At 39.8% G+C, this 13,291-nt stretch overlaps 2 protein-coding genes across 4 annotated transcripts in view; one reads left to right on the top strand and one right to left on the bottom strand.

The window, feature by feature from the left end:
* The window catches only part of CERT1 (ceramide transporter 1), a 65,589-nt gene extending 55,012 nt beyond the window's left edge, over nucleotides 1-10,577 (top strand). For 2 of the 3 annotated variants that reach the window (XM_015848818.3, XM_015848817.3), the window contains 7 exons: nucleotides 1,822-1,917; nucleotides 2,428-2,560; nucleotides 3,673-3,743; nucleotides 5,020-5,148; nucleotides 5,610-5,739; nucleotides 6,992-7,128; nucleotides 7,702-10,577. In XM_015848818.3, coding sequence (XP_015704304.1) covers nucleotides 1,822-1,917; nucleotides 2,428-2,560; nucleotides 3,673-3,743; nucleotides 5,020-5,148; nucleotides 5,610-5,739; nucleotides 6,992-7,119 — 687 coding nt within the window. In that variant the 3' untranslated portion in view covers nucleotides 7,120-7,128; nucleotides 7,702-10,577. Of the gene's footprint in view, nucleotides 1-1,821; nucleotides 1,918-2,427; nucleotides 2,561-3,672; nucleotides 3,744-5,019; nucleotides 5,149-5,609; nucleotides 5,740-6,991; nucleotides 7,129-7,661 lie in introns of all 3 variants that reach the window. The other variant, XM_085528172.1, reaches the window with a different exon arrangement.
* A 565-nt stretch (nucleotides 10,578-11,142) lies between these two features.
* Nucleotides 11,143-12,815, bottom strand: MED18 (mediator complex subunit 18). Its single transcript, XM_015848829.3, has 2 exons — nucleotides 12,722-12,815; nucleotides 11,143-12,555 (listed from the first exon to the last, which is right to left on the bottom strand). Exons 1-2 carry the CDS (start codon nucleotides 12,792-12,794, stop codon nucleotides 12,002-12,004), a joined length of 627 nt encoding a protein of 208 aa, XP_015704315.1. The 5' UTR covers nucleotides 12,795-12,815; the 3' UTR covers nucleotides 11,143-12,001.
* Between the last annotated feature and the right edge of the window lie 476 nt (nucleotides 12,816-13,291).

Raw genomic sequence — 13,291 nt, 5'->3', positions numbered from 1 at the left:
AGACTGCGGAGACCATGAAAAGAAAAGCAGCATGCCATCTTCTCTTGACAACCTGCCCTGGGCCTTATTGACATAAAATCGGTCTCTGTTCCCTGTCTGGGAACTTGGTTTTTGGACAGGCAAGATAACATGATACAGAATAAATTTAACCTCCTTCTAGACTACATATCCAGGGAATTCTGGTATCAGTCAAAGGCTGAGGTAAGAACTTGCAGCTTTGTTTAAAAAACTGAGGAGCTTAAATATATATTTTAATAGGAGCTGGTTCTTCAGTATTCTTTCAGGAAGAGGGGGAGTGCTATTATTTCAGAGAGGCTGCTTAAATTCTGCAGGTGTTTTGCTGGTCATTTTCTATTTTAAAAGGTTGTCTAGTTTTAAAATAGATTGAGCTGTTAAAAGCCTTTTAGATGAGAACTGACCACTTAATTTTCAGGCTAAGTTTGTATGGCACTGAGACTAATGTAGCTTTGCAAGACCGTTTCTGTAGCTGACAAACAACAAAGGCATAGTGTGACTTCTCCTATATTAAAGAAGCTGTGAATATTGACTCTGTACCTTAAGGCAGTACCTAAAATGGGTATGGGTTGACAGCTTTCAGGTAGATTGAATACAGTTTAGACAGGAAATATATACAAAATGACTGCAGATATTGCATTCCTTGGACAAGTAGAAGTAATTGCTTGATCGGGAAAAACAGCTATTTTTGCTCATTTTAACTTGATAAAGAAACCAAGGAATTGGACTGATAAACTCTCTCTGATCTTAAGCACATTTCCTAAAAAGTACACTGTACAAATAAGATTGCTGCTTTAAATTAAAAATAAAACAACACATTTCTATTCCGAAGCATATAAAGAAAAGATCAAGTATTCTTTCATTTTGCTTTTCTACTTTTTCACTAATTGCTGCAATTATGTTTCCTATATTACGAAGCCTGGTGTGCTTATAAAATATTCTTGTGTGCAGTGCAGAAACCACTTATTTTTGCTTCTATTTTTACCTGGGAGAGTGGAATTTTGGGATAGGATGGGGACAGAAAAAGCACTGCAGAATGTACCACAAACTGAAAATAATAATGCAAATAAAAAGGCATTTCCTGTTCTGTCACACATAAAGCAGAGATTTTAACAAATGAGGTGCTTCCGTAGCTGGATTAAAATGTATCACGTATCTGAACCTTGAGGAAAGCACACAGCTGTCTAATTTTAAACAAATGTTTTTTTAATAGATGGGTCTCTGCATCATCTAATTTGTTTTTGAATGTAAGCAGTTCTCTCTTTTTCCTGATTTGCAATTGTGCAAAGGTTCCAGTGAAGCAGAACAGGCATGTTTTGCTGATGACTGAGAATCACAGCTGATCTGTGTTCCTATGTTGGGTTTGCTGCTGTCAAACCACAACAGTTCCGTGCTGCTCTCACCATCCCCACCCCTCCACCTTTGTTCAGTTTTTTAAGCATTCTTTATTGGATGTTGACCTACAATAGTCAATAGGTACTGTAATTTGGCCTAGAGATACCTGAAGTAATTTTGCTGTACTGAAATGGTTTTCAGGTAGAAGTAGGGAGTTTTGACATTTCAAAAATACAAAGGATGAATAGGAAGTACTCACAAGGAATTAAGTTATACTGTGAAACATTGTTTTGCCTTTTGTTTCTGAAGCCTAGAGGTATCTGTATCTTAAGTGCAGTATCTTAAGCTGGGGTAGAGAACTCTGTTGTCCCAGTTCAGCAATGTGGCTTCCAGTACTGTACGACTGCCTGTCCAAGAGGATGAAAACATTTAGAAATGTGTATTTTCTTTTTTTGCTTTTTTGCTTTAAAGGTGGAAGAGATGGTACAAAACCATATGACTTATTCCTTACAAGATGTAGGAGGAGATGCCAATTGGCAGCTAGTGGTTGAAGAAGGAGAAATGAAGGTAAACATCTGGCTTATGCTTAAGTGATGTCAGACAGATATCCTTGTTCTCTTTAAATCCTATCACCCAGTAAGTTATGCTGGTAAAATGGCTGAGAATAGCATTGTTTAAGCTAGAACTAGAGTTCATTACAGCTGCAATGTCCTTTGTAACACCTGGAATAATATGGATTCCTTCTTTCTCTCTTACTAAAAACTTGGTGTTAAAGTGATGTAAATTCAAAATATGAAGATGTTAAATGGTAGCAAGCTACTGTTGGCTATTTTACTGTGCTTGTGTGGATCCTTACACATAGTGATAATGTAGTTTAGTTCTTTTTATGGTAGAGATTCTCAGAATAATGTCATCTAAGAATACCTGCATTGTAAGTGACCAAAGAAAACTGTTTTGGCAACTTATTCATGTGTTAGTATTACAGCTTTTTAAAAGCTGCTGCTCATGTGTAAATTGTTTCATGTTTCAACTTTGGCAGTTTCTGTCCTACATCTCATTCTTTGTATTTGATCATAGGTATACAGAAGAGAGGTGGAAGAAAACGGGATAGTTTTGGATCCTTTGAAGGCAACACATGCTGTTAAAGGGGTAACAGGACATGAAGTTTGCCACTACTTCTGGAATGTTGATGTTCGCAATGACTGGGAAAGTAAGGAATCACTTCTTAATTTTGCTTGGTTAATAATGATCACAGAATTTCTCAATTTGAAATGAGCCCACAGGGATCATCGCATCTAGCTTCTGGCTCCACACAGGGCCACTCAGAACTCAACCCTCTGTCACAGAGTGTTGTTCAAACTCTTGAGCACTAGCCAGCTTGGTGTTCTGACCAGTGTCTTGGGGAGCCTGTTCCAGTGCTAACCACCCTCTCATGGGGCTATTCTCCTGCCTCTTATCCCTCAGTCTGTATGTATACCCAAGGTTGCCCCATCCCAAATGCAGATACTTGGTCTTGTTTAACTTCATGAGGTTGGTGATTGCCCAGCCCTCCAATTTGTTGCTATCTTTCTGTACTCCAGGAAGGTGACAGCTTCTCCTTATTTAGTATCATGTACAAGCTTAGTATGCATTTAAGTCCTGTGTTCAGTTATTTTTAAAAGAATTAAAGAGAATTGGCCCTGAAGTGGCTCCCTGAAGAGCCCACTAGTGATTTACCACCAGCCTGATGTAACATATTTACTGTATCCCTTTGAGTCCAACTCATCAGCCAGTTGTTCACCCACTGTTTTATGTTCTCGTCTACACATACGCTGGACACTTATCCTGGAGGGCACTGTGAGAAACAGTACCAAAAGCTTTTGCTGAAATCCATAAGACCACATCTTGTGGCTTCTCTTTGTTTGCCAACTGGGTAACCCCAGCATAAGAGGAGATTAAGTTCATTTAATAGGATTTTCCCCTCATGAACCCTTGTTAGCTATGACCCATAACTATAATCTTTCACAGGTTTTTCAGTAATAAAAATCTGAATAATCTTTTCAATTATTTTACTAAGCACTGGAGTGGGACTCAGAGGCCTCTGATTACCAGTCTTCCTTATTATCTTTATTTAAAATTGATTGGTACAACTTTTGCCTGCTTCCACTCAGCTTGTACCTCTCTAGATTCCAAAGTGCACTAAGAAATACTTGAGAGAAGTCTCACGATGATAACAGCCAGCTCTTTCAGTGCCATGGAATTAATCCCATCAGGCCCTGCTCAGATCCTGATTCAGACTTGCTTTTGTGCTTGTTTACTGATCTTTTTTTTCCTGCTTTTCAGCAACAATTGAAAACTTCCATGTTGTGGAAAATTTAGCTGATAATGCAATCATCATTTACCAGACGCATAAGGTAAGAATTACGTGTCACCTACGTACACACCCTACCAAAACAGCACTCTGACTTGTTTTGAAATACTTCAGTGGCATATATTTTGCCAAAACAAAAAATTTTGCTTAAAAAGCAAACTAGCTGAGAACAAGTTCTTTAAGGAACTGCAACGCTGTCAACTTTCTGAGCTTGGCTAGGTAGCATAATTGGTTGCGAATGTGTCTGCCACAGTATGTAACAAGAAATGAGAGCTGTTCATTATTATCTGTAATACTATCATTTCCAGCTAGGCGGTGGTTATCTAAAGCAAACTGAAGCAATAAGTCAACATTGACTACAAGCAAGAAACTCATACCACTTCATCATTTGTCTTTTTTCAGTAATGCAAGCTATTGTTAACTACAAATATTTAACAAAAGCATTAGCATTATGACATGGTACATGCTGGTTTAATATTTGGTATAATATTTTGTTTTCTGGTCACTCACCGCCCTGTGAGTGAAAATCTAACATAAATCTCCCCTGTCTTAGTTCAAAACCATTCCACCTCGTCCTATCACTGTCCAGCCATGTAAACTTAAATCTTGCATGATGGCAAGTACTGGCATACTCAGATACTTGAACAACTAGACGATTAACTTAGACAGTTTTACCAGTGAGGGTATTACCTTAAAGATGCCATAACAAGAAGGCTTCAATATTCTGTTGAGTCAACTGTAGCGTTATGGTAAAAACAATATTTTTGCTTCTACTGAATATCAGGAAAATAGTTTCTGTATAGTTTCTTTTTTTTTGGGGGGGGGGGTGCTTGAAATTGTGAAATTAACTGTTGGAAACCATCAGTTTATCACTTCTGTCTTGCTGAAGTAGTAGCTCTTAAAAATACTAGTTAAAATATTTATTTCTTTATTCCCTCATGTGTATGGAGACCTACATGCATAGTCAGACTTTAGATGCATGTATTTATACTTAGCCACTAGTGCTGCCTACAAGCAAAAGTCATTGCAGATTGTTTTTGGGCCTTAAATTTTTGCCTTATTTCTTTTTTAATCAAGTGCAGCTGCATAACCTGATAGGCTACAATATAGGTACAAGAGTGAGACTGCTAAGAGTGCAGTTGTTCCCACTGCACTTTGGTTAATGAAGACCTTAAAGAGAACTAATTTCAACTATTTTTTTTACTTAGATAACATGTCTGACCTTGTTAACCTTAACTGCTTTGACCTTCTTATTTAAGAACAAAAAGTACTTAATTTGTAACATTTTGAAAAGCTTACAATGGGATATTTCTCTGCAGAGAGTGTGGCCAGCTTCTCAAAGGGACGTGCTATATCTGTCTGCTATCAGAAAGATACCAGCATTCAGTGAAAATGACCCTGAAACGTGGATTGTGTGCAATTTCTCTGTGGAACATGACAGTGCTCCTGTAAGTGCTGATTTTGCTGTATCTCTGCTTTAAGAATTTTTCTATTCGGTTTTTCCTCGCAGTTTTTCTGTTACATGGTGATGGTGTTGCAGTACAAATGTGAAGTAGGCTGGGGGCTGAGGGAGGTATGCAAAATACAGGTTCTTTTTTAAATGCGTTGATACACTGGCCTGTGTGTTCCAAGACAAAAGCTTTTTTTTTGCCATATTTCAAAAAGTGTTGCAGAAGAAGGAAAACAAAATATATGAAAACATTTTAAAGAGGTGCAATTTCATGCTGAATTACAGTGATAAATCTTTTGTTTGCATTCATGGTATATCACAGTGCTGGAAAGCAAATTCTTCAAAAAACAAACTCTGGATTATCTTAAACTTTATAGCAAATGAAAATGTTAGCAGTCAAGAAGGAGGAATTAAGTTTACTTTGAGGCTTACCAATGTTTCTTCATTTTTCTCTGGTAGCTGAACAATCGCTGTGTCCGTGCCAAAATAAATATCGCTATGATATGTCAGACATTAGTAAGTCCACCAGAGGGGAACAAAGAAATAAGCAGAGACAATATTCTATGCAAGATTACATATGTAGCTAATGGTGAGTATTCATCTTTTCTGTGTCTTTTTTCAGTGTGACCTTTGTGATATATGCTAATTCTGGTGAACTAAGTGCTAGCAAGAAAAAAAGACAGTGCAGCTTTCTGTTAAACGTAGGACAATGTTTTTAATCTTTGTGTTCAAAAAGATTTGAATTAATGTGATATGTAGCATCATTGACGGTGGTCACTTATGGTGTAGCATCAGGGCAGGAGTAGAGTTTAGCTTAAGTACAGAAACTCAGGTGGATGAGGTGAGGTAGATTATCTGCGTATTGGATGGCTTGGCTTATAGTTTCAATAATGTTGTGTTTTGCTGTCTTTTTTCCCCCTGATTCATCCAAGGCTAAAAAACTCAGTACTTAAGAAGGTACAAATACATTTTTTTTATGAGGATATTTGCAAGCTGCATAACTGAGTTACATATTTTTATCTTTTTTAACTGAAGGAATCCTTGGTGTAGACTGTAAATTTATTGAAGCCAAACTGTACCCAGTATTTAGCAGTGTGTTGCAGTACTGGCCCCACATACCTGTTAGATCATCTCCTGCTACAAAGCACTTTCAGATTAGCTCACCTGCCTATTATTTTTAACCAGCTATTATACAACTTACTAAAGAAGCCTGCAAAATGAGTTCAGTAAATATTTGCAATGTAGGAGTGATACAGCTTGTATTAAATCCTGTACAAATAATGTGATATAATTCTATCCTCTGGGGAAAGGTTGTTTGGTTTTTTTCCTATTCAGAAGTTTTCCAGTTATTTGAAATATATACTTCCATGACAAATGCTTGAACTCTCATTGTATGGTAAGTGGCAGCTTGTTCAGCAAAATTTAAACATATTTTGAAGTCCTTCAAAAATCATTTGTAAGAGGTTGAATGTGTAGCAGTTCTGCAGACAAATTCAGCAGTAACTGGAAAGGTAAGATTGATTTCTCTTCTATTTGAAATAAGGATTTGATTCTTTCCATTTGTTTTCTTGGAAGAATGTCACCTTCCATGTGGGTAGGACTTAAAAGATTGACACGGCCTTATTTTATTGTTTTCTAAATAATGGCATTGTAGACCTGGAGTGAATGTGAATATTAAGAGCTGTAAACAGTACAGTACGGGCTGTAACGGCCTAAAAGAAGTTCTGATTATTCATTGTTGTTTCTTTGGAGGAAGTTGCAGGAATACAGACTTACATTCTTGTATGCAGCTTTTAGAGGATGTTCTGTATTTCAGTGCCTTTCTTCCTGTTTTCTTCTAGTCAACCCAGGAGGGTGGGCACCAGCATCTGTGTTACGGGCAGTGGCAAAACGAGAATATCCCAAATTCCTGAAGCGTTTTACGTCATACGTGCAAGAGAAAACAGCTGGAAAACCTATTTTATTCTAGTATTAGCAGGTACAGGCTCATTTTTGATTTCTTAATTCATTGCTGTAAATGTTTAAGGCCAAACAGAAGCATGCAATCTAGAAATGTTTCATCATAATTAGCATCAATACAACATTCAGTATTAATACATGTATGCAATATTTCCCAATCACTTAATCTGTCAGACATAAGTACGAGATAAGGCTTTTCTTGATTTTTTTTTTCCTTAGAGTGTAGACTGTGCCTTTGAATTCCAACAGCACAGTAGTATCTGAGAGCTCTAGTTTAGAGCAAGATTTGAAAGCGCATTCTGTACATGACACAGGCCACATCTACTGTTAGATTCTATTTGTGATGTTAAACTTCAAGTCTTTGTCAACTGATCCTTCTGTTAAAAGGCAGTCCTGTAAAATCTGAATCACGTGTTTAATTGTGCATTGTTAGAGAGAGAGTGTAGGTGAGCCTGATGTGCCAAAAACATGTCATGAACCAATAGTTCCAATGTGATCATAGCAGCAGTAATATTACTTATGGAGTTTAACAATTTCTTGTTTCCTTATCAGCGTTTATACATCGGTGTATTTTGTCTTTACTTGTCTCCAGTGATCAGAACAAGACTGGGTGAGCATTCCACGTTGGAGAAGTGACCATACATAGAGCGCTCCATGCTGGAACGAAGGATCTACAGTCTTCTTATGGCCCAAATTCTAGGCTTTGTATACTGAAGTGAAGAAATGTTGCAACACCTTGAGGTTGAATATTTAACACTAGCTCTCTCTCCTGCTAACTTCTCTTGCTGAATCAGTGTGTAATTATAAATACATGTATTGATAACATGTATATGGCTCTATTTTTATTTGCTTACTTTAGAAGGGGAAGAACGTACAACCTTGAATCACCGACGTGGGTTACTGCTTTAATTTTAAACAACTTGCAGGATTTCACTGTCAGCCTTCCTCAGATAATGGCGTAGTTTTTGTGCATGTCTAAAAAGCACAAAAGACAAATGCACATATAGCATACTGTATGTGCTTTGTATGCACAAAAATCTGTGGTATTTTGGGGGAGGATGAAGGGAGGAGTTCAGTAAAGCCTAGTGACTTACTGGCAGGTCTTGTTTTGCTTTGTATAATCATAGTTCATTGCTGCTGGTTTCTATAATGAATCATCTTGTTACATAAACTGTCAGTTAATAACTGAGGGCTGTCAATATCCTTATGGCTTTGCCTTTTCTATTGTCTTACTCTTATGAAGATCTTTATTTCTGAAGGAGTAAGAGTGTGAAAAGCTTTATTTTTTTTCCAGATATCTTTATATTTCTATTGTATTTTTTAGTTATGTAATGTGCTACAGAATTTTTTGTTATTAAACGTGATCCGGAGATTTCTGGAAAGATTCTTTATGGAAGGGCAAGAGACTGTCTGAAAGCTAAAAGTCATCTGTCTGTGCTACACGTGGTCTGCTTTCCTGCATGATGTCTAGAGGGCTTTTCTGAAGCTGTGAGAAGGTACACTATAATATTTATTGAAGTAACTTGGACTACATAGGACAACATTCCCGATCTAGAATGAGGATGAGTATATTATTTTCAAATCCTGCATGTGTTTTCCTCATCTTACTAAAGCCATGCTATGAGGTTCATGTAGAAAACTAGTTGCATTGATACCTGCCACTTGATCAAAAACCTGTCAGAACTATGACAATGCATTGATCTTCTTGGAAAGTTCCCTTTAGTTGCTGTGAAATTGTAAATGTCAGATACTTGCCTGCCTTAGATTCTGGGGATGCTCATTGGGCGAGAACTCTCACAGACTGGTACTCACTTTGAGTTATTTAATCCACGTCCTGTAGCTGGACAATAGGCAGAGGGCTGCTGGGTGTTTCATTGACGTGTATATCTCAAGAAGAAGAAGAAAAAAAATAATAATAATCAGATATCTATTTTTCTCAAAAGAAAGGTGAAAGTTGTATTTGATAGAGTATAGTAGGTGCCTGAAAATAAATATAAGAGAGTAACTTAATAAAGATCCGGTGAATGATTTAAGGGGATATTCACAGTGTTAGGGGACAAACAGAAACCCGTGTTCTTTTACCTGTTCATTTTCTCTGTTGAGATAAATCCGTAGGTAACACGTGGGTTACACATGCACGCGGGATTCATGCTCCATAACCGTACCTTTTTTATTTGCCTTTCTCTAAAAGTGTGCATGGAAAATGCCTTATTACAGAACTATTCTGTTAATTTGAATACGTAGAGAAGTGCCTATATGGTAATGCTAGTAAGGCAAACGAGACAAAAATTTATACATGTTTACTATGTCACCAGTGAGCATTTTATATAGTGACGTTAAAGAACAATTCTTATACCTCAAACGCGCTTCATCTTTTTACAATCGACACAACAATGGCTCATTCACCATAGCTGCTGATGGGAACTTCAAAAAGAGAGGGGGAAAAACAAAAAGGCGTCCAAAAGAGCGTAACTCCTGACTTGCCATTTCTGGTAATAGCTGTTGAACACGGGCGAGTCGCTGTTTCTTAATTTAATTGGAGAGCTTTATTTTACAAAGGAACGGAAAGTTTACAAAGCAGTATATAAATCTTTTATCATTAGTTGCATTTGCACTAAATGTGATGTACTTTTGCGATTTATTCTGTAAATAAAATCACACTACAGATACTCTTTGTAAAGAACACACTTTACTTTTAGATAAAGGCACTGGTACTTCACTGCAGCTGGCCCTGCCCAATCAGCGTTGTAAGGGGCTTCTTAAGGACTGTGGGAGGAGCTGAAGGATTGAGACGTAGGAATTAAAAAGACCTCTTCAAAAACAACAACAAAAGAAGCAGCTGCACCCCTTTTCCAGACACTGCCACGAATCCGAGCACTCTGTGTTCCCTTCGTCCTGTTGATAGGTCTGTAGAATTGATACGGCTGTGGTTTTCTTTGCAGAGTTGCAGGAGGAGCCCCTTGCTCTAGGATGGATGTTTCTGTGACTTAAGCCCACTTGAAGGGCTGGGGATATTGGCAGTCTAAGGAAATAGCCTGATAGAACTTGTGATGGGGGCGAGGATCTGTCCGGGAAACTGAACAACTCACTTTGAGCAACTTAGGTGTGAGAAACGTGGTGCGTTTATGGGGCTGAGGGGAAATGACCTTTGAGTTAATTGGGCTGAGCTGGCTTACCTGAAGTTGTGCAGATTCTCTGTAAACTAATCAGATTGTCCACCTGTATTTTTGTCACGTTGTACAGATAACGCTGTATTTGAATCGCCGCTGTTCATCTACAGACTCAGAACATGAATCATATTTTTGAGTACCTTGAGTGTGTAGAGTGTAACTGTTATATAATAGCTTTATTGATCCTAATGATAAGTTTTAAAAATTACAAAAAGTTGGCTCTTCTATGTTACAATCACAAATTTAAAACCGGTATTTAAAGTTGAAAAGTATTAAAAATTATGAAGAAAAAAAAAAACCCTGTTTTGTTGTTCTTTCTAGTGTTTAAGGAGACTTATTTCAGTATCTTCTGCCGTACCCAGCCCTTGGGTTGTGTCTGAAGCTGTATGCCGCTTCATACACATACACTACAGTGTATGTAAAGCACTTAGCAGAAAGCAGCTTGACTGTGTTACCGAGGTTGCTGAAGTGAAAGCTGGAATATCCACATAAGCTGTTGATGTGTGAAACGTCTCACCCTGCACTCGCATATCAGAAGCATGTTAGACAATATAGAGTGCTTCCAAAGTTGTACTTCAGCTTCTGTGTTCATTTGTACAGAAATAACAACATTAGGGGAGAGTGTGTGGGGAGAATGGAGACCCAGGGCTGAGGAGTGCTGGAGATACAGCAACATTCGTGCTGTTAAAGCATGACAGCGACTGACAGCAATTGGTGTGTTTTAGTAAAAGGCAGCGTGGTTGTACGTTTCCATAATGATCTTGAGAAATGAAGACTACTTCATGTTTGCCCAAAATACTGGCTTGTATTGAGTGAAAAAGAATTGCAAAGAAAATACAAAATTAATGCAAATAGCTGACGGGTATTTTTGAAGATATATTTTTAATAAAACATACAAAGAGCACAAAAACACAGAAATAGTGGGATGCCTGACCTTGCTTTTGTGAAACTAATGCATCGTGCTGGGCTGATGGAAGTGGCTGTAAGCAGGAAGGAGCCTCTCTGTGCAGCCTGCTCCACGTCACCCCCAAATGAAGCAGTAATTCCTCACTTTGAGATGGACCTTCCTGTGTCCCAACACTGGGCAACAACAGTCAAAGCCTGGCCCCATCCACCTGACTCTCTACAGGCACATTCGGGGGCACTGGGCTCAACTTTCTGAGCCAACATATTGGCTGTGAAGGGTCTTAATTCTGTTTCTTCCCCCCAGGTTATAATTGCAGACCCAGAGCTTCCTGTTCTACACTAACAACAAAGCTGCTTCCAATAACAAACAGCTCCCAGTCTGGATTTGCTAGGAGGGAATCTTTCAGGTCTTTCAAATCTAAAACTAAGCAATTCCTGCAACTACTCCTTTCAGACATCAGGGACCGACTATCCAATGAATAATGCACTAAACAGACTTTTATTCTCTTCCATCTCTGGGAATTACATACATTCTGCTCTTATGCATATATGTAACCTGCATAACCAAATACCAAATGCTGGCTGAGCATCAAACAAAAACAAAACCAATACATCAAAGTCTTTTACCCCTTGCTCCCCAACAACATAAAGTCAATATCTCTATTTATAAGTGTTGCACCTTAATACTGCTTACTGCTCCAGCACAGAGAGGAAGCAGTGGAGCCCTGAACAAAAGTTCTGTGTGCATAGGACTCCAACCAGTCCCTGCACTCACTTCTGGCTACAGCAATGCTATGATAGTCAAGCCAGTTTTCATCACATTAACCTCTTAGGGTCAATTTTTTCCAGGTGTACTAAAGGCTTCAGCTGCTCTGCAAAGTTCCTCATATCATCAGAAACCATATCCTGTCCGGCTGGTGCCACAACATTAAGCTCTACAAGGTAGGAGAGGGAAAGCGGCTCGATGCTGTCCGTGTTACCAGGCATCAAGATACGGAAGATCTTATACACCACAATCTTCATGATCCCCTTTCGGAACACGTGTCCCTTAGCCACGAACTCGTGATCCATACGGAACCCCATCTCCACCAGGAAATCCGTCAGGTTGTCCGAGGTGGCGATGTCCACACAATTTCGCACTAAAGCGTGTCGGTTTTTATCTCCGATCTCCGGCTGCCCCAGGTACCTCAGGTGCCATGGCATGCCGCTTTTATCCATGGATCGCCGGGCACGCAGCACGAAGGGGCTGGCCTGCTGCCCCTTGAGCAGGAACACCATCTCGTGGTCCAGGAAGGTCTCCGGCTCCATGTTGTCGCACAGCCCACGCAGGCGGTGCAGCAGGCTCTCCAGGCTCTGGTCCAGGACGCTCCCTGTGGTGGACACACACGGCTCAGACGATGGCCCCTTCCCCGCCGCAGCGCGGGGCCGAGGCAGGCGGCGAAGGGGCCTCCGCGGGGAGGTACCTCCCCTTCGCCGCCCGCCTCGGCCCCACGCTGCGTCCGAGCCCCGTGTACAGCCCCTGTGTGCCGGCCATACCTTGCAGCAGGTACTCCATCATGTTAATAGTGCCGCCCGTAACGGGCATCATGGTGACGGGAGGCGCCTCCATCTTGGCGGCTGTGGTAAAGATGGCGGCGGGAAGAGAGGCAAGGCCTGAAGGAGGAGGCGGGCGCCACAGTGCGGCCTGGCGGTGAGGAGCAGCCGAACATCGACCAGCTCCCTTTCCTCCTCACAGACATCCAGTTATTCATCCCCAAGCACACAGCACTGCCCCTTAAAGGCAGATGTAAAGAAGGCATCGAGGAACTCAGCCTTCTCCTCCTCAGAGAATCCCAGCCTTCTCCTCAGTGATCACGTTCCCCGCTGCATCAAGTAAAGGTTGGGCATTTTCCTTGGTTCTCCTCTTACTTTGATGTACTTGTAAAGGGATTTTTTTAATGTAACGGCTTCTGCAATACCAGGTGAGAAGTGCTGGTATCACAGACCCACTTCAGTCTTTAATACTGCACTGTATGCTGGACAGTTTTCCTTAACCTTTTGTTTGCTAGGTTATTTCACTGCATCATGAGGTAATCTGAAAGTATCACAATTAAGCCAGTAAATCTA

Source organism: Coturnix japonica, chromosome Z (genome assembly GCF_054131305.1).
Source record: "Coturnix japonica strain WE chromosome Z, WE-NBRP24, whole genome shotgun sequence".
Taxonomy (NCBI): domain Eukaryota; kingdom Metazoa; phylum Chordata; class Aves; order Galliformes; family Phasianidae; genus Coturnix; species Coturnix japonica.
Note: the sequence above shows the minus strand (reverse complement) of the source record. Positions and strands in the feature narration are given on the sequence as shown.